This window comes from Harpia harpyja, chromosome Z, assembly GCF_026419915.1.
Source record: "Harpia harpyja isolate bHarHar1 chromosome Z, bHarHar1 primary haplotype, whole genome shotgun sequence".
In the NCBI taxonomy this organism is placed as follows: domain Eukaryota; kingdom Metazoa; phylum Chordata; class Aves; order Accipitriformes; family Accipitridae; genus Harpia; species Harpia harpyja.
The window spans coordinates 104,995,041-105,021,721 of NC_068969.1; the positions used below are offsets into that span (position 1 = coordinate 104,995,041).

Here is a 26,681-nt window from a genome sequence, read left to right on the forward strand (position 1 = left end):
ATAATTTATACCAGCAGGTTACTCAGTTTGCTTTGCCCAATCCTACAAATTACCTAAACTGACTTTCAAAGTGGGGTTTTTTTTCCCCCAAGTTCCACATTCAATTTAGTTAGTCCATCGCAGGCTACAAATCTGTTGACAACTGTTTCTTCTTATTTTAATAGTAGAACTGAACCTTGTATGTTTTATAGGTCTCCAAACTGTATTTCTATTATGCTGGCATGTAAATTTGGTGAGTGTGACTAATTGGACCTGGAGATAATTGCCCTCAGTAACTTCCCATGATGCCAGCAAGCACAGAATATTTTCCAGTTGTGGGATACTTGGAAAGTAATGGGCACACAGTGAACAATCCAGACTCAATAGAATTGATCAATTTGTGAGCCAAGGATGTTTTGTAGGCAGCAGACTTCAAGGATGCTTTGCTTGTGGACACATATTTAGCTAACGGTAGTAAGAGCATTCCAGATGCCTTTAGAAGGCCTTGAACAGAATAAACAAGAAGACAAAAAAAGAAAGATGCCAATTAGAAGAACACAGGTGCACATTCCACGATAAAGGGAACTTGGCAAAGAACTTCAATTCCACAGCTTATCTTGACCAATTAGACTGAGACAAGTTTCGCATGTTTTAGTTAATACAACCAATTATGCCTTATGTTTATGCGCGTGTACAGTGTTGTTATAACCGATCACTAGGTGTAACTAGGCGCGTGGACAGCTCATGCTAACCAATCTCTAATTTGCTTATGCGTGAACAGTAACTAGAATGAACATATAAACTGAGCTGTCTTGGCAATAAAGTGGCATCTGCTTGATTATATTGATTGTGTGCAGTGTCTGTGACTTCCGCGTCAACATCCAGCATGTTTGTCATCTGTGATTTCTGAGAACATACCATAAAAATAGTCTGCTGCATATTGGAAAGAATAGATGGCAAGGAAGAAACCCTTGTTTGGGAAAGCTAGACACTTGTTTGTGTATAAACAAAACAATAGTTTTATGTCTCAGAGCTTTTATATTGTTACCACCAACACACTATTTGAATACCATCCATGCAGAAGTAATAGCAAACTCCAGCAGAGTTTACGAAGTCTCATTTTTGTATCTTTCAGCATCCAAGTAGAGCTGGTTGAAATTTTTCTTCTGAAATATTCTTCTAATGGAAAACAGGCTACCTGTAAATTCAGAATCTACTGTTTGCTAGAGTGGAAGCTTTCTTTAACCTAGATTGTACCTTCTAGCTGAGAAACCCTGACAGTAGGGGTTTCATGTCTTCTTGATAGACTCTCAGATATATTGCTTTGGAGCTAGGACTTCCAAAATCCTCAGGAGCTGTAATTGTTGTTTATCTTGGCTTTCTGTTACTTTCCAAGTTGGCCAGCTCCCCTTCTCATGGGGCTACCGTGGCTGGAAAGGGTTAAAGCAACATTTTATTTCTGCTATATCTAAGTGAAGTTTCAGAAATTGCATTCTTAACTAAATTTTGAAGTCTTTTTTTTGTGTGTGTGTTTCATAAAAGAAGAATCTGGAATTTCCTGAGAACAGGAATTCAGGGGTTTGGGTAGCTCTAGTGATGTTTCTCCTTCAGAAGGTTCCCCTTCACTTGTTTGGTTTATTTTGGTTTGGTTACCATAGATCTTTTGTTTTGCTTTTAACTAGAGGGTGCTAGGTGAGGGTTTAAGGAGTACTATTAAGACTGCATATAAAATGAAAAGGCTTTTAGTAAGAGAAGTATAGACTGGGCAGTGTTAACATGCATTATACCAGGGAAGCTTTGCTGTTGTGATTCTTCATAAACGTAAACTGAGTCAGGACCAAAACTTTGACCTGACACTGAATATGAGTCTGTGCAGACCTGAGGATGGCCCTGAGGGGGCCTGTTGTTGCTAGAATAAAGAAATACTTTATTTTCTGGTGAGCAGGCTGTTGTAACCCTCAGTTATCTTCACAGACTATTATATGGCTTTATGATGCTTTTTTAAAAGACTTAAAGCTAATTTCCATTTGCCATGGCTCTGTGGTCTGCAAAGTAATCTCTAATAGCTTCAGACTTGCTAGGTTAGATCAGGGAACGCATTGGCAGCTATGGTCTGTGTTGCACTGTACAACGGTCTGTAAACAGGTGGCCTTAACCAAGTAAGTTAAACACTTTTTTTTTTAATTACGATGGGTGTATCTTGAAGCTTCGGGGTTGGAACTCTGCAAGCACTTCTTCTCTTTTCTTTTCTTTTGAATCTGAGAGATTTTTAACAGATTTTTCACTCTTCCCCACTCTTTTTCTGGTCTGTGCGTGATGTAGTGGAACTGCTGCTCTCTTATTCTCAATTAACTCAAGAACTGGAGAGAGAATGTGTATTTCTGTAGAGGGAATAGATTTTTAGTAACTCTTGCCTGTAAAAGTATTCTAAGCAGAAGATTACCTGGTCTCATGTGAGTCTTTTGTACTCAATTCTATGAAGGAGGGTTTGTTTGTTTGTTTGTTTGTTTTTAAACTTCACACTGTAATCCATTAAAGATTACTTCTCTGTCAATATTTTGAGGTAATGTCTATAAATGCAAAATGGCATCTGCAATTTAATTGCATTTTTTGCACTCTTACTGCTGGGTGACTTTAATTTGCACTTGGGAAAGAGAAAATATTGAGGTTTGTTTGGGTGGGGTCTTTTTGTTTGGTGTTTTTTTGTTTTGTTTTAAATAGAGCTAGTGTGACAATTGCCTGGAAGCTGAGTAGAGCAATGTAAGAGGTAACTGAATGACTGTTCCATGAAGGTTGGCCGTTTTGTGCTTAAGTGAAATATTTTTGAAGTTTTGTGCAAGTTCTTAAAGCAGCATCAATTGTGTAGAAATCGCTAACAAGGGGGCTAACAAGTGCTAACAAATCGCTTCTTTCAAAAAACATTTCTACAAATCTTTGAATTATAAAATTTCTCAAGTAACATACAGATTTTAAATATCCAGAAATCTAAATTTTGAGTGTCTTGAAAAATTGGAAATCAGTGTGTTCTGTAGAAGTGTAGTTTAATAGTTCTGCAACAGCTCTTATACTTAAGTACTCAGTGCTTCACCAAATTATTTGAATAGCCACCAAATTCAGAATGCTATGGTATTGTCTGCGCTAATGTGTACATGTTTTCTCTATCTAGCTATGGCTTTATTATAGCATAAACAGATGATCCCATTAGGTTTTTCATAGCTGGGGTGATAATTTTTGAGCTGTGGAATGACATTATTTCTTTGTCTATGCAGGAGTTCTTGTAATTTCCAGGAACCCTGATAAAGACTTTTTGCAAGTCCTAGGACCCTATTCCATTTTAAGTATAGCTTTCTGAAGTTTGAGAGTGAGGGCTTTTGGAGGCAAACTGGGAAAGCACGTTGTTAGGGAATAATGTAAGTTAAAGTTTTAAGGGACATGAGTAGGATGTTTCCACTCAGGGTCTCTTCCCTCTCCCTTCCTTCCTATGTGCATGAACCCTGCCCTCTGTTGCACTCTGCTTGCCAGCAGCTGTAGGAAACTGGGTCCTAGTATATGTTTACACTGTGTTGTATGCAGATCTGAGCTGGGGTATTCCTACACTAAGTAGGAAGAAGCTGTGAGAGCTTGTGCTTTGCTTAGCAGAGCTAGACCCAGAGTATCAGTAAGGATTACTTGTTTGTATGTCTGCTAATGTATCACATGGCTTTGTCCATCTCTTGGAACGGAGACAAGAATAAGATGGCTGCTCACCAAATAGAGTATAAATGCTTTCCTATCTTATCTGCACCATCTGTGTGAACAGATCTAAGGAAGTTTTAGGGTCACAGAAATTTAGATCTTTATAAACCTGCAGGTGGTAAGTTAATGTATTACATGTCACAGTAAGATGAGGTGGGGAAGGGGGCTGCTGTAGGAGAGAGGGTGTCTCAGATAATGGGGAAATGGAGCTAAAGAGGTAGGGTAAAAGCAGGGAGTGGAAGATAAGGTAAGCTGGGTAACACTGAGGCACAGGGCCATTGTTAGGAGGTGGACTATTTAATAAATGAGAGTTTCAAGTGATTAATGGCTAACTGAACAGAAAGACCTGTGTGAGCTGGAAGTTGGGCAAGGGGCATGGGAAGAGGAGACAGCAAGTGCTAGAGGAGGTGGTGGGAGAGAAATGGCCTAATGACCATGGATTTGGGATAAACTACTCTTTAAACAGAAAGATGATACTACACTTAGCGCTGTGCTTTGCCAAACCTGTGTGGAAAGTCTGAGCTTTCAAAGTTAATATAGTGACAAGTTTCTGTTACATACTTTATTCTCATTTCCCTTTATGCTTGTTTAGCAAAACTAGTTTTTACCTGAAAATTTCTAGGTCAGCTCTGATGAAAAAAGCTTTTGTGCTGTGTTTGTGTAAATAAACATGACAGTTGTAAACATTCTTTTGATCTTTGAATCAATGTAGATATAAAATTTTGTCTTGCAAGCTATTCATAGCTTAATGTGCTATTCTAGTGTGATTGCTGTCAGCTAAAATAATTTCCTGCCTTGTAAGACTTCCCACCCCCCCCCACCCCCCCCCCCTGCTTAGCAACTTTACTGAAATAAGTACTTCACTGAGTTAGGATGTTTATAAAATGATAAAAAACTTGTAGGAAGATGGATAAAGTAAAAATATTTGGTGGTGTATTCATGAGAAAACTAGTGCTGTTTAAGAGCATTAAATAGTGGAATGACTTGCATCTATAAATAGTGGTCTTTGATCTTCAATCTAAGTGTTTTGAGACCGTTAGGTATTTGGAATAACAGTAAGAATAGTGTTAAAAGGTCAAACCAAATCCCTATCTCATTCCATAACCTGTAAGGAGCAATGGCCAGGCTGTGTTCAGGGAATGGGTGTGCCCAGCATAAAGACTCCTCCTCCAAAGTGCATTGATTTCAGCTGGGTGGGAGCTTCCCAGGCCATGCATGGTTTACAGATCTATTGCTTAGTCTGTCAAACTTCACTATCAATCTCCTATGAATTTAACTAATTCTTTAAAGGATTTTTTTTTTACTTTTGCCTTCCTGTAAAAACAGTTCAATAGAAATGTAGAAAAGAAGTTGGCCTTTGACTTTTCTAACCTGTGAGCTAGCTTAATTTACCACCTTTTAGTCCTTGTCTGTGGAAGAAGAAAAAATAATTGTTTCTTGTGCAAATAGTACCTTATTTTATATTGCTGTTCTCCCTCCCCATATATTGTTACTATTTTCTCTACCCCTTTCACTCCTCTTTTCTTCACTGTCCATCTGTAGCCTCTTTATTAGGTAGTAGTTCTATAATGCTGAGCATTATTGTTTATTTTTTGTGCACCTTTTTCTAGTTATGCTGTATGCCATTTAAAGTAGGTGTCAAGAAGCTGTTTGTAGTGTCGAAGATAAATGTCTGCTTCTACTCATTTTCAGTTACACCAGGAAGTTTGAGTTAATTTAAAGGATGATTTAGTTAGACTGTTGTGTGCTATACTGACCTTCTGGGAAGATTCCTTCAGTTGTCTGACGTCTTTGCAGTAAGTGCCAAAAACCAGCAGTCCATCTGCCTGAACTATCTAGAAAGAACAGTTTAATGGATTGAGAAATGTTCAGAATGACACCAATTGTTATAAAATATCTCAATCCTCACTGCATTAATAGCAGTATAGTCTCTGTGTATTGAAATATGATGTTCCTTCTCTAGTGGACCACCTGCAAACTCTGAGTGTGGGAAAAAAAAAAAAGAGAAAAGGAAGAAAAAAAAGGTGGTGATGCAGTTATACATTCTCATGACTTTAATGTCATCTGACCCACTAGAGCAAGTAGTTCCATTTATTAAGAATGTAATCTTTTTGAGCTGCCTTTCAGGATCACTTGATTAAAAACTGTTGGATGGTTGTGCAGTCTTCATCCTTGGGGGTTTTCAAGAGTTGCCTGAATAGAACCATGAGCAACTTGACCTGACTTCATAGCTGAACCTGCTTTCAGCAGGAGGTTGGACTAGAGATCTCCTGTGGTCTCTTCCAACCTGAATTATCCTATGATCCTCTGTTTCTTTGCAGCCTGTGGCCATGTGTGTTGAACGACTGCTGGAGCAGAGGAGTTTACATCTGGTAATTGCTGCCTGGAGCGGTGTAGTTAACGTCACTTCATTGAAAAATACCCACTTTAAAAATAAATTCAGTTTTCATTACTAAACAAAGGGAAAAAACTTAGCACTTTAATTTTTTGCATAATAATATAAGACTTTTTGTGAATAGAAAGAGGAGTATATTTGTTGTGCCACTATGCTAAGTTTGTGCAATAGGTTTTTAGTTTGCATATGTGTTGCCTGATTTAAAAAATCATTGTGTAAAGAGACTATTTGATTGGAAATAGTAGAATGTAGGACTCATCTCCTTTTTTCCCTTTTTTTTTTTTTAAATCAAGCAAATACTGCACCTTGTCTTCTATGTTTTGGCAAAGAAATGTCTGGTCTGGTTGCCAACCAAAATCTTAGTTTACAGAATGGCTGACTTATGAGAGTAGCTGATACTCACAAAGTATCAGCTCTAAGTAGAAGGCTGATAAGTTAACTTCTCAAATGCTTTCCCAACCTTATATTTATGGACTCTCACATAAATACCTGTGACATATTTCAGTAATTATTTTCTAGGGATTCAGAGCTTTTGTACACTTTCCAGAAGTATGGGTCATCTATATAATACAACTCTTGAAAACAGCTGAGTGCTAAATGTAAACAGATATCATGTTCCTGGAAATCTATATTTAATGGCATGCATTAGTTGGGGACTATTCTGTAAGTTTAGTGGACTTAGATATGTGCGTCTTGTATCTCTATACATTGGCAACTTTTAGCTGCAAATAGAACAAAATTGAATTGGTCTTGATTTAAGCTAGTCTTTGTTATTGGTTAAGATAAATTTTAGGAAAGGGAGTGCTTTTTTTTTCTTTTTCCTCTTTCTCTTGTTTGCAGCACTTTAGAGAAAAGTATCGCAAAGTAAGTATTTTCAGAGATGAATCAGTAGAGGAGTTTTGGAAGGTCTTTCTGGATCATACCAAGTGTTTCTGCAGTCATTTCTCAAAAGACAAAGTATTTCTCAGAATGGTTTGTTTTGTCTTAGATACTTAAATATTAAAAACCATGCAAAAACTGTGTTGGCTACTCTGTAGGTAAAATAGAATCCTTTTTGTAAGACTTTTTCGTCATAATTGTTGAGCAGTGGAGTACAAAAGTCAGTATATGTATTTCTAGATATTGAGTGAACGTATTGGGTCAAATGCTCTGTTCCGCTATTTAAGAAAACAGCTGTTAATGGAGAAATACAGCTGAAGAAGCGTGGTAGATGTGGTGTGGTTCATGGAGTAAGTGTGGTTTGCAGTTTTGCAGTCCATGTAAGAACAATTTGCATCAAGTTTTAAAAATACATGTTTTCAAAGGATTTAAATCACAAAATAGTAGCTGTTCCAAATATTTGCTTGAAAGCTTTTGTCTTTTGGTTTACTATATTCCAGCTAAAAAAACCTGTTCTGTGGCTTGTGCTGATTGCCACATCTATGTTTCCAGTACACTCCATGTTTTACTTAATATTGATTTACAAGTACTAGTACTTTATCAGAGCCATATTGTTTATAGATGTAAAATCATGTTAATATTTCTCAGGAAGCTCAGAGAAGCCTGTGTGATGTCCGTAATGCCAAACACTTGATGTCTTAAAAATGTAGTAAGTTTATTTTGACTACGTATAAATTACACTTTATATTTGTACGTATAAACTACACTTTATATCTCACAGTTCTTGATATCTCACTGTTTCATTTTTCATCACTGTCCTGAGGTTTCCCTGTTCTTCAAAGAGCAGAGGCTAAGTGTCAAAACTAATAGGGGATGAGTCTGTTTCATGTTTCCATTACAGGAATGGTAGTTGACAAGTGGTGCTACTTCAAAAGTGTATGAAGGCAGGAGGACTGCTTAGAGAAGTAGTAAGCCTCTCTTTCTATTGGCTTTCAGGTAGAGATGGAAATATCTTATTGTCTTTCATTCTTCACAGGGTTACACATCATTCTGGAATGATTGCATCTCCTCAGGATTGCGTGGCTGTATGTTAATTGAATTGGCATTGCGGGGGCGTCTTCAGCTAGAGGCTTGTGGAATGAGGCGCAAAAGCCTATTAACAAGAAAGGTAAGTGGAGGAAAATGATCACGTTTACTTTTATGTCATGCTCCAGGCAATACAGTAGCTATAATTTACAACTGGTTGTAAGAAAAAAAGACTACTTCTTTCTTTACATGGGGATAGGGATTCTGAGTAGTAACCCAAGTTAGATGCACAGAGTTAAAAGTGTTTAAATGGTGAGCTGAAGTGCCTTGGAAGAATCTTCTGTACTTGTTCTCTGCTCCTGTTTGTTCTCTTGACATGCTCCAGCTGCTGTTGGGAACCTTGCACAAACAGTTGGCAGTGGCTCTGGCCTGGGTGCGGCGGCAGCAGTTACTGCAGAGAGTCAGCAGCACCAGTTGTAATCTGCTGAAGGAACTGGCTTTTGCAATGTTGGTGAGATGTGGGTTCAGACTGAAAGGAATGGCTAACTGACAGCCTGCCAGATGTATCCTGCAAGCCACTGGTTTAATTCTGGTGTACACATGTTGCAGTTTGCGCCTGCAATGCATGGAGAGGAAATGATCCTTGTACTGTGGGCCCCTGAGAACACAAAACTGTGCTGAGTTTAAGGTGTGTTAATATAGTTGTACTCAACTGACCTTTAAGAGGGGCAAGTTTTTAAGGTCCTTTATTGAATTAGACTGAAGATTTGAGGCCTTAATTTATTACTTTTGCTGCTGGATTTTTCCTTTGTACAACATGTGCGAAGTCACACTGTTTGAAGAATTTTTACTTCATCAGCATTAGAGGATACTTGTAAAATAAGCTTATTGAAAACGGTCAAATTTATCTGTGGTGGATAGAAAACATTCTCTTTTATGGCACGTTTCCCTGTCAATATTATCCTTTGCTAAATTTTTTAAAGGAAAGCTTACAAATTCCCCAACCTTCTCCCAGCTTCTTCCTCTTCTAAAGAATCAAACCTCTGTTCAGACAAACAGCTCCTGCTTCTTTTAGCTTCATTTAAGCATATTCAGCATTGATTAGTTTGCACAATTTTTTTTTTTTTCCTCCAAAGCTTTTGGCTCCTTAGGCATTCAGGAATGTTCTTTAGCAGTTATTTTCATTCTATGCAAAAGTTGTCAGTTGTCTCTACCTGAAATTTAAACTATGTTTCTTTTTCTAGGAAAATGGAAAAATAACTTGTGCATATCTTCAGTAAAGAATACAAGCAAAATTATTGTCGTCTTTTGTGGTGGTTTGTTTTGTGGAGTGTTTGGTTGGTTGGTTTTTAATTTTATCGTCTGGTTTTGAGGGTGGGTAGGTGTGGTTGTTCCTTCTCCCCCACTCCCACCCCCTTTTGTTTAAGGAGATCTAAAAGCTACCCAATATTAAAGGTTTTGTTCTTTCTGCTGTTGTAAGGCAATTGAGATTTCTTTTTGTGGGCAGGAGGGTTCTATGAAAAAGGTTTTAATTTAAAATTCAGCTGAAGATTGGTTTCTGCTTAAGTATTTTCTTGCAAATAAAATCCCTAATTGCTGATATACATGAGGTTTCTTCTCCCCCTGCACCACCTCTCTCAATTTAGAAATCATTCTCATGAATGACTTGTGTTGTTTTGTACCTTATTTGAAGTTTTGCATTAACGCCAAATTTCAGTCTTGTTTCTGTGTTGGCCAGATTTAAGTGTCTCAACTCTACGAAGTGTTCTCCTTGTCCCCCTTTTGCAGGCTTTGCTCCCCTTGACCTCAGCTTTCCCTGTGAATTAAATACTGCGCTTAGTGAGTGGAATGAGCTGTCGAGTTGCATCCAAGGTTGTGATTCAGTGGCAATACCATTTTCTATAGCTTCTGCCTCTCAGGCTAACCCTTCTTCCTCCTTGCCCCAGGTCCATCCTCGGATTTTGTGGGAAGGTAAAATCTCCTTAGAACTCAAAGCTTTGATTTGTGAATCAAAGCCCTGTATCTTCAAGCCATGGTTTGAAGGGCGGAGCTTAGGCTTCAGTCGCTTTAGCCTGTGTTGCAGCTGAGAAGGCTAGTCCTGTCTTTATGAAGAGGCTTATCTTGGGTTGTTACTAGCATTTGTGCAGCCTTGTCAGGTAACCCCTCTGGCTGAAAACTAATTCGCTGCTTTGATCAGTTTAGTTTTTACTTGAATCACATTCATCAGGTGGGGCACAAGTGAGACTGCTGGCACAAGCAATAAGGTGAGGACAAGAAGAGGGTAGAACTAGTTCTTCGGGCAGTAGGACAGATTTACAACCAGCTAACTGTGGCTGTGGTCATACAGCTGACTTAAAACATTGCTAGCTACATTGCAAGGCTACTTCAAGCCTTAAATCAGGTAGATCTTTGTTGATAATTTTTTGCAGTTTCTGACAGAACTTCAGAATGGATCAAGATGCATTAAATCCATGCTTGAATGCCATAGAGAGACAAATGAGACCAAGTAACTGGCAGACAAGGACTTGATGGACGTTAATGAAACTTTGAAAATCAATATGATGTATTTTATGTTGCAACATCATCATAAATTTGGCTTCAGAGTATGTAATCATTGCATCATTTTGGAGTTCTACCTACTGGTATCAATTTGAGAAACAAAAAAGTGAATGTTGAAGGTTACATATAAATAAAGTAATTTCTAAGACTAGTGATTATTGAAGGTAGAAAATGATACTCTATGCTGCCTTACAGTCTCAGAAAGCAAACCAAATCATTAGAGTTCTTAAAAACAAAAGAAACCCCAACAAATTCTTGGCAGATTTACTTCAGTATTTTATAGCTGACAGTTCTGAGTGATTCTTGCATGAGTGAATTTTTGTATTAAAACTAATAATGAATTTTACTTAAAAAATCAACACAATAAGTGCTTAATCTTTAGCATTACTTAATTGCAAAGCTGCATTGTGGAAAATACAAACTAAATATTCTGTATAATTTAAATTTCCTCAGCAGTTGGATACAAGGCAAATCTAGTACCTGATAAATCACTGAAAAATTGGAATAAAGAAAGAATTTTTTTTTGCAATAAGGCTAAGGACCATCATCTCTGAAGATCCATAATCTTAGCTGCTTTTTCTACCTTAGCTCCTCTGTTAGAGAGAAAACAATTTCCCCCTTGTAGATGCTTAATCTTCTGTGGCGATTCAACTCATCAGATCCCCAGCCCGCTCCATTTCCCACTCTTCTTGTGCTGTTATGACTCTGAAGATTAGCCAAGAAACATTCATCAATAAATCCAAAAAAGAACAGATCCATGAAGATAGGAGAGAGGTGGCTGGGCTTCTGCTGTTGCCTGTTTCCATGTGCTGGGAAGGGTTGGGGAAGAGAAATACCATGGAAGTGAGAACAAAAATACTTTTGTTTGAGGGGAAGGACAATCAGAAGAATCAATGCAGTGAATATTCAGTGTAGCAGAGAAGCAAGAAGAAACAGTGCTCTATGCCTGGCTGCAAAGAACAGTAAATTTGAAAACAAAATTGCTGTGCATTGTGGCTTCACACGAGTTTATGGAGTCCTGACTGAGTTGAATGGGGGAGTCTATGCTCCTTACAGCTCTTTCCTCTAAATGCTTCTATGTTTAGCCTCATACTGTCACGGTGCATTATATTCAGGCTAGCTTCTTAAACTTCTTTGCAGTGGTAGGAAAAAGTATTTAACCCCAAATAAGCAAGGAAAGCTGTTTTCTGAACTTTAAAAAAAAACCTTACATGTATCCTAGACTTAAAAGCATTTTTCATCTCTTCAGTGAGGTTTGTTTTGTTTGTTTTGGTTTGGTTTTTTAATAATAAAATTGGTCAAAAAGATGACTTCACATCTTACTGGTCAAAGTGAGATGGTGAGTAGTAGGTTACCAACTGCAGTAGGCTGGAGTGATCCAGTGTAACTAAGGTTACTGTGAAACTAATCATATAGTACACTTCAAAGAAACTAAAATACTGCTGGAATGTCAATTTTAAAAAAAGTAAAGGTAAATAAGTTGAATGGTTTTAGGCTAATTATTGGAGGAATATCTGAAAGGTGGCTATTAATAGCAGCAATCTAGCAGCTTAAAAACATGACTTGAAGTATGCTCCTGTATAATTAAAAAACAGAAACTTCCAAAATTTCAGAATCTTGATATAAAACTGGAAGATATGTAGTGTCATTATATGCAGTTAATAGAGGTTTTGAGTGATGCTGTAGTGTAAGCTTGTAAATCAGAAAGATAAATATGCTTTGTTGTGTGTTTAGATTCAAATACGGATTGTCTGGATTAAAATGTAGTTGTGTTTTTAAACCAAATGTCTGAGGTTTATGGTTGGAGTGATCTCCAGCTCCCCAAAATGGAGACCTGGACAGTATCTCAAGAGACCCTTTAATCTTGATGTAGTAATAGAGGTTTCTCTGGTCCCACCCTGGCACATGTTTAGTTTTCAAATTCTCCACTGAATGTAATTCAGCAGCTCCCTGGCTGTTGAGTTTGCCTGGTGAAGTTTTCGACAGTACATCCTGCATCTTCTGTATTTCCAGAATAAGCTGGTAGCTTTTGTTTTTCCCAAAGTAGGCACCCTAAACTACTCTTTGATACCTTCTTTGTAAAAATGTGTGTCTGTCTTTCTTTTTAGATCTAACCAAACTTTGTTCTTTCTGGCCTGGCATTGTGGACTGGTTCATTCTTGCTGATTTTTATTAAAAAATCTTAGTTTCTGTGCTTTCTATATACCATCTACATTGGAAATAGTATTCCTGCTATGACCTGTTAGGTATTGACAAAGATCTCTCCAGCAATTTTCTCTTTCATTTAATCTCATTGACTTTGTACACATCTCCAGTTTGGGATCATCTTGCCAGTGTTGAAGCTGTCTTACCATTGCAACTCATTTCATTGTCATCTATAGATGAAATATGAAAATGTATTGTACTCCTCTATTGTTTGTAGGAAGGATTATTATAACTACAGAGCAGAACTAAACTTGTATTTCAACAGGACACTTAAGACACTGTTCTCACTACTGTGAAGCCTTACAAAAAATAAGAGCTTTCACCTGCTGCTTCTTGTATATGTGGAATTGTGTTGATGTGTTAGTTTTTGTCAGTTGCCTGCTATCTTTTTACCTGATGCTTAGAAAGTGCTAAATTGTAAAACTATTTAAATTGCCAGATGTAATTGTTTTCGTAAATAGCTTTGAAACTGTAGTAATCATTCTTTTCCTAAAGAAATATAGATTTTATTGTTGTTATTTTGTTTTTATTCAAACATATTGACTTGGGCTAGTTTAATCTGTATGTTTTTTGTTTTCTCTTGCTTCTGTTTTTCTAACCAGAAAAAAATTGTGTTTGTATGTGGTTTATATAACTACTTATACTGGTAAACAAGCAGTTACTCAAATTCTTAAATTATATTACGTTACTGTGAATGATTTTTTTTGTTGCTCTCGTGCTTTCTTGAGGGAAGAGCTCAAGTCATTTTAGAAGTTATTTAATAACAAACTTAAATGATACTCCATTTATTACTGCATATTAAGGGATTTATTAGTACATACATATTTTGCCTATTACATGTATTTTAACTGTTAGTGAATGGAACATAGTGTTGCTGGTCAATGTGTTCGTCAGAGCTATAAAACTTAGAGTTGTCTTGAACCTATTTTTATCCATGAATATATGTAAGAAGAAAACAATTTTCTTGCTTTTTCAGTTTGTAATTGATTTCTTAATTTCACATGGCCTAATTGTTTAACTGCAGTATTTTGAATAAATTGACTTGAAGCAGTAAATAGCCATCAGAGAGTAATTTAACACTGTAGTATACTTTGTTTTGGGGAGGAAGCAAAGGACCTGAGAAGCTTAGAGGATTATCTTTCTTAAAAAATCAGATATTAAGCATGTTATTAATACTATAGTTTTAGTCAGTTAGGGTTAATTTAAGTTCTAGATAACCTAAGACTTAACAGAGCTCTGTAATTAAAATCCTAGATAGTTGGTTTTTGTTTTCTTTTTTAACTACTGGGTATTTTTGTAAAGTTGCATATTCTTGGTTTTGATAACAGGTAGGTTTTTCCAGTTTCTATTTGTGGATGTTTATGGTACATGAATTAAGTCAAAATACTGACTGTGTTTTATTCTGTCCTAGGTGATTTGCAAGTCAGATGCTCCTACAGGGGATGTTCTGCTTGATGAAGCTCTGAAACACATAAAAGAGACCCAGCCTCCCGAAACAGTACAAAATTGGATTGAACTGCTTAGTGGTAAGCCTTGGACATAATGTATTTGCTCTTTTTCCCCCCCAATAAAGCTAATTATCTGGCATCACTAGAGATTATACTGTGAGGGTTTGGGGGAGAAAGTATGTAAAAATGTTAATTAGTCTTTCCTCTAGGGTAGTCTCTTGTTGATTGTAGCCTTTAATCAAATACAAGTAACTGTTGCTTTTGACTTAACTTGGTACAGAAGGGATCTTTATGGAAGTGTCAGAGGACATCTCAACTCTGTGGAAGAGGTGCCTTACACTGACTCTGAAGTAAATCAGGACTGCACCCTGGAGATATAACTGACTTTCTCTGTAATTGGAAATGAGGATTAGTGGAAGTTTGGAGTATAGGTGTATGGATTCAGTATTCAGATCTTTTGATAAAGAAAGGAGATAAGGAGCTCACTGCTCAGTTGTAAAAATTGAGGATAATTTGGCCATTAATTGTAAAGAAATAATAGAGTCAGGAGTTCTTTCCATTAACTGGAGAAATGTAATATTTTCAAATGTCAGATACTTCTCATTGTTCAAAACAAAGTCTTCAAGATGACTACTTTGCACACAGCTCTTCCTGTAAAGCTAGTAAGATGTTGCAAAAAGAAAAAAAATGTCAATTAGATTTCATCTTTACAGTTGCAGTTACCATTTTTCATATACCTGGCCACCAGTTCTGTTCTCAGGTTGCATAAATTAAACTGAAATTAACAATGACTGTCTTTTAACATGTAGTGTGTTTATTCTTTTGCTGGTTTGTGTGGGTTTTGTGGGTTTGGGGGGGGATTGTTGGGTTCTTTTTAGTAGCCAGAAGTCATCATCAGGGTTTGTCTGGTTTTACAAAACACATAAAATGCATCTTCCTTGGAGTAGATCAGAGCTGTACTTAGCTGCACAAACAGTGCCAAAAAAACCCCACTGTTTTGTCAGCAACATGACTCTGGAAGGTAGGGAGTAGTGAGACTTGACATTGTCTAAATCTGTTACTTTTAACAATCGATAAGTAAGAGTTTCAAAAATGAGTGAAATCTCTCCACCTTTCTCTGCCTTCTTGTTTTCATTATGTTCTTCCCATTCGTCCTGTACCACCTTAAACTGCCTTCCTTGCACATCAGTTCATACTCCTCCTGTCCTTGCCATCTCTCCCCTTTTGCTCCTTGACTGTCAGGCAGAGGGGGGAGACAGGAGAACAAAGCAGTCCTTGTCAGCAGGGGGCATGGCTACTGCATGGTCTTGCAGTACAGTTCTTGCTCAGCTCTCCTTCACTTCTACAGCCTGCAAAAACAATTCCTTTTTCTTGTCCCAAACACATAATTTGTGCTGACCTTTCACCTTCTCTCCCAGTGCGGAGTACATCAAGTTAGTACTGATTCAAAAAAGGTCAACTAATGAATGAACAATGTTGTAGGTTTTCTTTGAGCTAAGCTAAGGTTTTCCTGACCTTGCTGAGCTTTGGCTCTGGGAGAATAGTTATTGTCAGTGCTGTGGCTAAGACTTGGATCAATCATTTTAACCTACATATGGTTGTTAATGACTAGTTCTTGGATGGCATTAGGCTTCTTTGCATTTCCCATGGTTTAGAGGACTGCCCTTTGAAGAAAAATATTTTGGTGTTTTGTTTGGGTTTTTTTTTTTTTATAAACTCTTTTAGAATTTTGCTTTAGGGCCTGATCCTGGGAAAGTGCTACTCTATCCATAATTACCAGTGATGCGAAGAATGCTGCATGAAGTTACAGTACATATGAGTTCAAAGCCATCATGGAAATATTTATATGGATGTGTAAGGTGATGTTGTTTACCAGGGTGATGTTGTTTATAAGATAGCCTCTAAGGGAAGCAAGTGTAGGGAATACAGAAGTTTGGATCAAAATGTCAGGTCTTCCTGTAGATGTAACGTCTGTCTGTGTTTGGACAAGCAAGTGTCTGTGTAATTGAGGAGATTGGTCACAAGGTGTCACCACAGTACTGATTTTTGTTACTGTATAGCTACATCCACCTAACAAATGTAGAAAAATCTAGGAAATAGCCTTTGCCGTGTGAAACCCTGTAAGAAAACTACCTTTTGTGTCTGTGTGTGTGTGATAGTTTCATTCATGGTCAAGCTGGGGAATCACATTCAATGAGGTGTGGGACCTACAGGGACTTGGGTAGTTCAGGCCTAGGTGGGTTCTCTGCCTTTCACTATGCAGTTGGTGTCACCTCATTTGTTTACTTAACTTGGCTGTTACTTGGATACAGTGTATGTCACTCTCCATCACAGTAGGAGAAACCTTAAAGTCATCTGAGGTTTTTATTATTATTATTGTATGTTAACCAATGAATTTTTAAGAAGCTTTCTGAGACAGAAACAAATAGATACAGAAATTCTCATATAATTTATAGAAAACCCCCATCTATATAAGAAATACTTAATGCTGTTCTCTTGCCTCTTAAAACGCATAGACTCTCTTATATCAGGAGGGGATTTTAATACTTACGATAAATACTTAGGTAGGCTGCACCTGAAATTTTTCGCTTGTTAAGTAAACTCTTAAGCAAAGGTGGGTTTCTCAGTGCTTAACAATTTTAGCTTTATCAGTAGCTGTTGATGCTGATTTTCTGCTTTTTAAATTCCCTCCTCTATGCACACACAGTTATGCACTCTGAAGGGCCCAGTTCTCTTACCTTAACAAAAAGCATCAGAAATAATCTTTATAGAAACATTAAAGCCCCTGCCCAACAAGTGCTCATGTGTACACACACCCCTGTGCTCACACAGTGCATGGTCATTGTTTTGCCTGGTGGGGGCAGGAAGGGAGAGAAGAATGAAAACCTGAAGAAAGAGAAATGCACAGGGTAGGTGTGCATTAGCTTGTCGCTGTGGCAGAAAGGCAGGCAATGACACTTCTTCCAGTCTCTGAAATGGTAAAAGGCTGGAAGCAGACAAATGCACAAGATTGGAGGAGATGCTTGTTTTTATTATTAAAAGTAAACTCTTTCTTCATGACTGGTTTGTTTTTTGTTTGGTTGTTTTTTCTTGAGTACAAGACTGCTTATTTGTCATATCCTTAATCAAGACGTGGCTTAGCTAGCATTTCGTCCAAACTTTAAACATACACTGAAGTTCCTCCAAGGAGGCTTTCAGGGTCTCTGTCTCTATGCCTATATCTCGGTAGGTCAGAGATCAGAGAAATGGTGACATTAGCACAGTATCTTAGTGTAATAGTCAGCTATATGAATTTGACAGCTCATTCTGCACCACAGGGAGCGGGGAAATCACTGTAATAGTACAACTTAAACTTTGCCTGACTGTTGGGTTTTTTGCTTGCTTTTTTTAGGTGAAACATGGAACCCACTGAAGTTGCACTACCAACTGCGAAATGTCCGTGAACGGTTAGCTAAAAATCTAGTGGAAAAAGGTGTACTGACAACAGAGAAACAGAACTTCCTTCTTTTTGACATGACTACACACCCTCTCACCAACAACAATATCAAACAGCGCCTCATCAAGAAGGTTCAGGAAGCAGTTCTTGACAAATGGGTGAATGATCCTCACCGCATGGACAAGCGCTTGCTGGCACTCGTTTATTTAGCCCATGCTTCAGATGTTCTGGAGAACGCTTTTGCCCCCCTTTTGGATGAGCAGTATGATTTAGCCACAAAGAGAGTGCGGCAGCTTCTGGATTTAGACCCTGAGGTTGAATGTATGAAAGCCAACACGAATGAGGTTCTGTGGGCTGTTGTAGCAGCTTTCACAAAATAACTGCATTCAGACTGAAGTGTTCTCTATTCTTTCATGTGAACCAGTTGTTTCTCTTCTATTGACTATTCATGTTTTCTGTAATTTGTACCTTCTCACATGATGAATTGGCTCTTGTTTAATGGGAATTATAAGTGGTGTATTCCCTCCTTCTCTGTGTATCTGTATACAGGATTCTGCTGGTACAAGAGACCTTCCTGTTTAAAAGCAACAGAAAAAGGTTTTACTGCCATATTGGCATTCCATTTCCTATTCAGTTTGAGTTATCTGAAATACTTTTTTTTTAATCTATTTTTCATTTTATTGTTATTGAAGTGGTTTAACATGGGAAGCACCTCAAGGAGGAAATGTGCATGCAGTTGGATCACTAGTCTCAGCTGACACAGATGTGTGCATGCATCAATACTTCTGCATTACAATTCATACCAGATTAAAAAGGGCCTTTTAAAATCACCAAAGCTCCATGTTGAAGTGTCTGTCAGGACATTTTATACACAGATGTTTCAATTATATCTAACAAAATTACTTTAAAAGCAGAAATGCCATTAAGCAGCTTTGCCTATAGTTCCTGTAAAATGTCCCACAAATTTTACTTCTCATGCAAGTCTTTTGTGTACTTACATTTTCATTAGAACGATAGCTGAGTCAAGGCTAGTATAGAAAGGTCCAATTGTTTCATAAACCAGTTTTGGGATGGGATACATTCCATTATATTGTATATATAGTTCAAATTGTATATTAACAACTGCCCCATCTTAGTATTTTGCAAGATCTACTTAGTTGTACACCTGGTGCCCCTTATTTGCTGTCAGCCATTGCCATTCGATGGGAGGAAAGGCCTCCTGTAAAGAGCATGTATGTGAAAGTTGTTTGTTTCCAGTGTCTACAAAGTTTGCCATCCGGGTATTCTCAGTCTATGCATTGCCTTTGATAATTAGTGTACGGAAAGAGACCATTTTCTATCATTGTACTCCCCACCCCCACCCCCTGCTTATGGAAGAGGCTCATGACCAGTACAATTCTTGAGTGCAGTATTTAATTTTGTACACAAATTAATGTTTGTTTCTTAAACCTCATAATCTTATTTTACACTTTAAAAACAAGTCAGTTCTAGCAGGTGTTGCATGTAAACAGTTAGCAAGTAATGACTGTAGTTCAGATTTCTGTAATGGGACGCTCTGCTATATTTTAATTTTTTATATACAATTATGCTGATTAGCACACTATTGTAAAAAAAAAAATATATAAAACTTTGGCTTTTCTAAAATTTATTGCCTCTTTGCCACTGCTTGTTATCTCCCATTGGTTTCACAGTGTAAATATTATGCATTGAAAAAATTAAGCATTGATTTATATATTTTTTTTTCCTTATAACAATGCAGATTTATAGTGGGGCTTACAGGTGTTTAGAAACTTTTTTGGTTAATATTCAGAGCAAGAATACTAGATGGTGTATAACTGTAGAGTTGAAATTTAAGGGATCCCTTAATCTGTATACTAGCTTTTTACCTACAGTAAATAAACTATGATCTTGAAAGTGCCTGAAACAGAGCAAGTATGTCATTTTTATTTTTTGTTGCTAATTAGAAAGGTTTTATTGCTTAACAGAAAGCTTTAGTTAATATCCTTCTTATTAGAAAGGGAGAGTTTATATTAAGTAGATCAAACTGACCTAATCAGCGGTGTCAGTCAGATCTGCAGGATTCATGGCTGAGACAGACTGAGTTAGCTTGTGAGTGCACAGCTATGCCTGCCCTGGGTAGACCTCTTCTATCTTGAGCACAACTACAGCCTCATCTGTGACTGGACTTCCAATTTTGCACTTCATTTTAAATCATTTAGATGTATAAGTAGTTGACTTTAAAATACAACTTAAATTCATCATACCTATATAACCTTTTTTTAATAAAGGTTTTAAAATATGGTCCTTAACATTTAAAGGCACACTGTTCTTTCAGTTCTTAAATGCTGTTTCTTTAGAAAAATGAGATTAAAAGTTTATTGTAAGATATTTCAAACTCTGGTTTACAACTAAAAAGACAAACTGTTCTCTCAGTTCTAAGATGCTGTGTTCAAAACTTTGAGGAGCTTGGGCATGAACTTTGGACATTTTCTTTTAAACATTTCAAAACGTGATTGCTTTAAGTGGAGGAAAAATGAAAGTTGCTGTGTTGCTTTTACATTTGACAGCTTATAGAATACTTTATGTACTTGGTAGTATATGCTAACTCACTGCTTTCATTCTCTCTCTCTCCTGTGATCTGTTTTCTCATTTTCTGTTGCTCTTTGAGAGGAGAGAAAATAATTAGGTAGAAAGCTCAGAAAAATAGCAGAGTATTCAGGAGCGAGTTAAATGCACAAAACTTTTAAAATGGCTTTGAAAATCTAAAGCTACTCGAAACATGCTGCAGACTGAAAGTATCTTTCATAGTCCCTTTTCCGTCCTCTCATCTTCACTCTGAGTATTTTCCATTTTCCAGCTGGTTTCATATCAGGCTGTGGAGGATATTTGGGTTTTGTCACCGTTACAGCCAACATAGTTTAAAAGAAGTCACCCTTTAATCCCCCCCAGAAAGAGGATTTGGGTTTTTTTTATTTTTTCACATAAAAGATGGCTGCCTACACTATTTATCAACTTTATTTTGCTTAAAGATATAACCTCTGTCTGCGATGGGGAGAGTTTGTACTGGGTGTATCAAAGAACTTTTGATGTAAGTAATGAAGGTTTTGTGAAGAGCGACAGTGTCTTTTGCTACACCACCTGGTATCAGCCTGGATGTACAGGGGAAATAGATGAGCGTTTGGAGTCTTCAGTCCTATGTTGTGCGTTTATAAACCCAAAGCCTCGTGAGTGCTACCAGACCTTATGTCTAACAAGGAAGGTAAGTTTGGTAGGTTAACAGGAACTGATGTAGCTAACATCCTTGCCTTTGTTGCTATTTCAGGTTCTAATAAAATGGTTAATATAGGAGACTGCTTTGTTCTGCTGAGATTCAGGTACCCTTCTTCCTATTAGCTGCTCCTGCAGCTCACGGAGACCTGGAGACCTGGTTTTAAGACAGTTTTGTCTGCTCAGAGTCCTCAGTTCTCAATGGCTGCTTAAAGTGAAGACTGCTGTCCATAGCCTGAACTCGAATGTGTGCCTGAAGTACGAACATACATTATTCAGGGACACATTCTTTTAAAACAAACTTTCAAGTTAACGTCAAAACCAGGATTTTGAAAGTTAAATCCCCAAGCAGTATATATATGTAGTTTTACCGTCCTTGAGATTTATATGCTCCTCTCCTGTGTTTCTAGAGATGATGTTACAGTGCTCCTATATGGGATGCTAGTGAAACCTGTGTGCCATACATGATGCTTGTAAGGCAAAAGTTGCATAATTTGGCTATAAAAGGCTGGTGACTGAGTGCTCATGTGTTCATGCCCATTTCTCCTACAAAGTGAAGATATGTATTAACTAATGTGTTCTCTGTGAACTGGACTGAATCTGTACTGAACCAAAATAAAGCACCCTTCCAAGCTATGAGCTGCAAATGGTTACTGTGTATCATATGCATGCAATACCTAAAGGAATTTTTTTTTCCCATTTGCTAAGTAATTTCCTGTTTTTCCTGAGGCTCTGGTCTTCACCAGTTTGGGAAACAACTTTAAGATTTCCATCAGAGCCTAAGTTCTGCCTCAGCTGGGCTTCAGGCGCTTCAGGTAGTCAAAGCCTGTTATACCCTAGTTTCCCCTATTGTCCATCTATCTTTCTATATAGAGGCATCCCAGCTTCAGAGAAATACAAATTTCTTGAAAAAGTAATTCATTTATTCTGGGTTAATGCTTGATGTATACAACTATTACTCAGGAAGTGAGATGCTGTCAAGTGCTTTGTAAGTGTCAAATATAAACTATGATTTGTGTGTAGGAGGTGGCCTTGGGTAGGAGGGGAGGGTCTTTGGATGGGGAAGAAGCATGGCCAGAGCCGTTCCCCCTGTTAATCTCTGAATAAGATCTGGAGTTTCTTCTGATTGGGTCTTGTTTTCTCATGCCTACAAAGCAGCATCATGAAACCTGTGAAAAGCTGTTGGTAAGAAATGCCTTCTGACTTGGGAGGAGAAAGAGCTGCTGTAGAAAGAGTGAGAAGAAAAGCTGGTTCCTAAGAGCAGAAAAGAATAGGGAAAGAGATGCTGATCATTAGTAGCTTTTGGCTCCACCCCCCACCCTCTCTTTCTGTACTTCCAAACAATTTGCTGTTTTGGCTTTTTTTCTCTCTTGACTTTGGCCCCCAGTCTTCTCTGTTTCTTCTCTTTTCCCTGTTGCTTCTTGACTTCCTCTTTAATGCTCATGAATGAGTTGCACTGATTTCCAACCTTAGATGTTTCCACTCTTGCCTTTTTATTACTAACGTTTTTTTGCTCTCAGTTTTAGTCAACTCAAGCTTAACTCTCCATTACCCTGTCTCGGAGTCACTTTCCCCTCTGCTTTGATTCCCTGCCTGTGCCTCAAGGAACCTCCCATTCTTCAACAAATAGGTTTGTCAATACTAGCTGCCTTGGTGGCTGAACGGAAGCAGCTGGCTGCCTGCTACATCTTATAACATGTGGTTTGTTAAAGTGAACAATACCTGATGCTAATGTACCTTGAAACTGCTCTTTGCCTGCTTCAAAAGCAAGCTGTTGTCCATGCAGCAGAGAGGACTTGCAGTTGAGGATTGTGATTTTACCAGTTCTCTAATGTAAGTAGATCTTGTTCTGGAGCCAGTGCTTTAAGGACTTGCTATCTCTTACTCAAGTTTTTCCTAGAGTGAGAGCATTATATAAAAGAGTGATTTTCCTCTTTAGGCTCTCTGCTTGTTAAAAAAGAGTTGAGTTTGTGTTGCAGCTCAAAAACGCATTTCTCTATGTGGCCATTTATTTTTATGGAACTTGTAGACACGCAAGTTATTTGGAAGGTTTCTTCTATTTAATTTGATTTAAAAGGATAAGTGGGAGAAGAAAGAGGCGCAGGTATACTTACAATGTGATCACATAAGCTGTTTTCCTGGCAAAATAGACTAAAATTTTAGTTCTTCATTTTTGCTTTCCTGACTCCCAATACATCATTCAGTTCCTTCCCATGTAGTGCATCTGATGTCTGCTCAGAAAGGATTTGCCATCATCTAATGCACTAGTCCTTCAGGATTTATCATCTGTTGCCCTTTCCTTTTGTACATGTATTCAAATCTTGGATTTTTTTCTTCCTTTGCCCTGGGATTGATCTTGAAGGTAGGTGTTAGGCGAAGACTCTGGTGGTTGTAAAGCAAAATGACAGGCAGTTCATAAGCTTTCTTTGCCACTGCCAGGGCATCTTTATAGGTCCTTCTTTGTTTTCTGTCAGTTCATATGAAACCAAATCATGTCTCAACCAGCTTTTAAAATCCTGCTCTGACTCCTTAAGCTCCTGAGGACCTCAGTCACTTCTGAAAATAAGATTTAGCTAAGTCTTGTATAAGTTTTGCAATGCTAAACAGAACAACGCCTACACACCATTAAAAATCTTGGACCTTGTATTCAGAGGACTTGCAGAAGGAATTCAGCAAAACCAGATCGTTTTTCCAAGCAGCAATCTTGCAGTAACCCACCTCAGCTGTGACAGTAAGCAGAGCCCTTGATGGAGAAATCACGCTAGTGCCTGAACAAAAATTGGTCCAAGGGAACTTCCTTTCCTGGAAAGGTCTGAGATTCCTGAGGCCATTAATCTTATGCAATGTTCTTAATGACAGTTTGAAAAGATCTTGTGTGGATACATGCTTAATTAGTGTTTTCCCCCCTGGTGAAATTGGAGTTGGCCATGGGCCAGAGGCTAGGAAGATTTGCTGCTTCTCAGGTGATGTGGGAGCTGCTCTCCATCCAGGCAGGCCATGAACCATCACAGCCATGACAGACCTGACCACCTTCCCTTGGAGGTTGCTCTCCCAGTGGTCCCACCCCAGGTGTGCCAAGGAGATCTTTGGGGTCGAAGAGTTTTCCTGAGCATGGCAGGGGAGACTGAAGAGCTGTGCATGGAGGGGGCTGGCTTGTGCCCACCAGTCAATATGCTGCAGATGTGTCTGGGGCTGTGCCTGTGCCTGCGTGGGAGAGGAACAGCCAGCTGTTCACAAAGGTTTCAGTCATCCAGGAAAACACCATGTCATGCGGGTGAGCTGTTGTACTTGAAACAAGGGAGTGCGTGTGACCTTCCTTAAACTGGAATATGTACAAATAAAACAGGCCTGAAATAAAACGCAATTATAAACACATTTGGAATAACAACTGAGGTCTGTTTTTTGGATATGTTGCAAACAGGAAATGGAGCTAAATTCACTGCATTAATAAACGCCTTGCTGCAAATATGTTGCCTGATGTTAGGCCCTAGCTATTGAGAGCTTCCTTCTGAGATCCAGCTGAAGATTTACATGCATTTTAATACAGCTAAATCTGAGACGCTCAGCCAAAGACATACAGAATCCCTTCTGTATGAACAGCACTGACATGCAGGGAAATTTGTACACAGCATTTATAGACATTTAAGCTAACTTACATTTTCCTTTAAGAGGAAGCAGAGTTGTGTTTTGATCTTACTAAAGTATCCTCTTTTTTTTTTTTTATCTTCTGTCAAGAATGGACAGGACCTGCTGCCAAGATCACATATGGCTGACAGTGAGCACAAGGGTTAAGGATTTGTGAGCCATGAACAGCAGAAATGTCTGGCACATTTTCATTTACTCTGCACAGGGATGGAGAGAAGCAGCTATTACTGCAGCCTTAATTGAAGTGTATCTTCAGAAGGTAATTGCTTAAAAGATAACTAGAGGTATGAGCAGGTTGCTGACTATCCTGCTGTTCGTACGTCTTGCAGGTTATGTTCATGAGTGGCACAGAAAGGAGTTCAGAAAGCTGAGAGTTCACCCTGTAGGGTTACAGTAATGAAGGGGTTCAAGTCTGCTTGGTCCTCAGCTCTTTGGTTGTACAGTCAAATGAGTCCCAGCTCTCCCACATCGGTGTCTCTGAGCTGCTCAGGGCTTTGCAGATTTGCCACTTGCTGGTTTCAGATGTGCAGCCAGCTGTCAAGGCTGCCCTGGAAGCTCCTCTCCTCCCAGGCTTGTCTCCTCTCCAAAGGCTAGGAGCCCCATGCCCATAGGCTTCCCACAGTCTGCGCTGGAGATCCAGAGGGTTTGCAGGAGAGCTGCATGTATGCTGTTTCCAGATGAGGCAGCCCATAGTGAACACCGTGGGTCCATCAACTGAGTGAGGGAGACAACCAAGTGGCACGAAATATGGGAAAACACTGATGTATTCTTCTTTGCCTGCACCAGAGCTCAGTGTGTGCCCCAACAGCTTGGAATGGAGGGGGACGGCCAGCAGCAGGGACCGCTCAGAGAGGCTGGATGTACACAGATCTGTAGGGCTGGTGGGATTCACCCCAAAGGGCTGAGAGTGATAGCGAGCTTCAGCTAGGAAAAATCATGGTGCCTTGAGGAAGTCCTTGGGAACTGGGCCAGTGTTACGCCTGTTTTTGTGATGGAGAATGTGGTACAGTCAGCCTTGTCTCAAGTCCCAGGCAAGTGCAGGAAGCACAACCTTTTGAGTCCACTTCCAAACATGTAAGAGGGCAGGAAGGTACTAGGGAATGGTCAAAGATTTATGAAGTGCAAATTGGACCTGACCAACAAAACTGCCTTCTATGATGAAATACCTGGCTATGGGGATGGTGGGGGAGCAGTCGATAAAAGAATACTTGGCTCCAGGAAGGCTTTCAACACTGTCTCTACAGCACTCTTGGAAAGAAGCTGTGGAATTAGAGGCTGCAAGACTGGACTGTTAGGTGAGGTGAAAATTGGCTGGACCACTGGGCTCCAGTAGTAGACTGGGGCTAATATTGTTCAGTAGCATCATCAGCCACCTGCATGATAAGACAAGGTGCATCCTCATTGTGGATGATAATAAGTTAGGGGACCGTGGTTGACATGCCAAATGGAAGTAGCTTCAATTCAGAGGGACACAGAGAAGTTTGACACAGGGACAAGAGACACCTGAGAAAGTTCAGCAAGGAGACGTGCAGAGTCCTGTGCCTGGGATAGGAAAAAACCCAATATACTGGTGCAGGCTGGGAGCCAAGTGGAAGTGGCACTGCTGGAAAGCACATGGACCATGTTGAATATGAGCCACCAGGACACTCTTATCACAATACGAAGAAGGTGGGCAGCAGTTTGAGGGAAGCTGTTAGCCCCCTCTTCCCCGCACTGGAGATCTCATCCACATCAGCAATATCATGTCCAGCGTCAGGTCCCCTAGTTCAAAAAGGATGTTGAGAAAGTAGGGTCCAGCAAAGGGCTATCAGAATAGTCATGGGCCTGGGGGACATGGCCTACAAGAAGAGGTAGAGGGAGCTAGGATTGTTTAGTCCAGGGAGGAGAAGGCCTAGGGGTCCACAACTACTTGTGGGGGGAGTTACAAAAATAACAGGGACCAACTGATCTCGTTAGCAGCAGATAATATACCAGTGGATGATAGCATCAAACTGCACCTTTGGAGTTTCAGACTGGACTTTAGGAAAATTTCTTCACTAGGAGGGTGGTGCAGCCCTGGGACAGACTAGCCAGAGGAGTTGTGGTTATCTCCATCCTTGGAGGTCTT

At 38.9% G+C, this 26,681-nt stretch overlaps 1 protein-coding gene across 1 annotated transcript in view; it reads left to right on the top strand.

Moving 5' to 3' along the window:
* GOLPH3 (golgi phosphoprotein 3) overlaps nucleotides 1-21,565 on the top strand; it is a 35,044-nt gene extending 13,479 nt beyond the window's left edge. The window contains exons 2-4 of the mRNA XM_052777156.1: nucleotides 8,025-8,156; nucleotides 14,190-14,304; nucleotides 17,618-21,565. Coding sequence (XP_052633116.1) covers nucleotides 8,025-8,156; nucleotides 14,190-14,304; nucleotides 17,618-18,042 — 672 coding nt within the window. The 3' untranslated portion in view covers nucleotides 18,043-21,565. The remainder of the gene's footprint in view (nucleotides 1-8,024; nucleotides 8,157-14,189; nucleotides 14,305-17,617) is intronic.
* The last annotated feature ends 5,116 nt before the right edge of the window (nucleotides 21,566-26,681 follow it).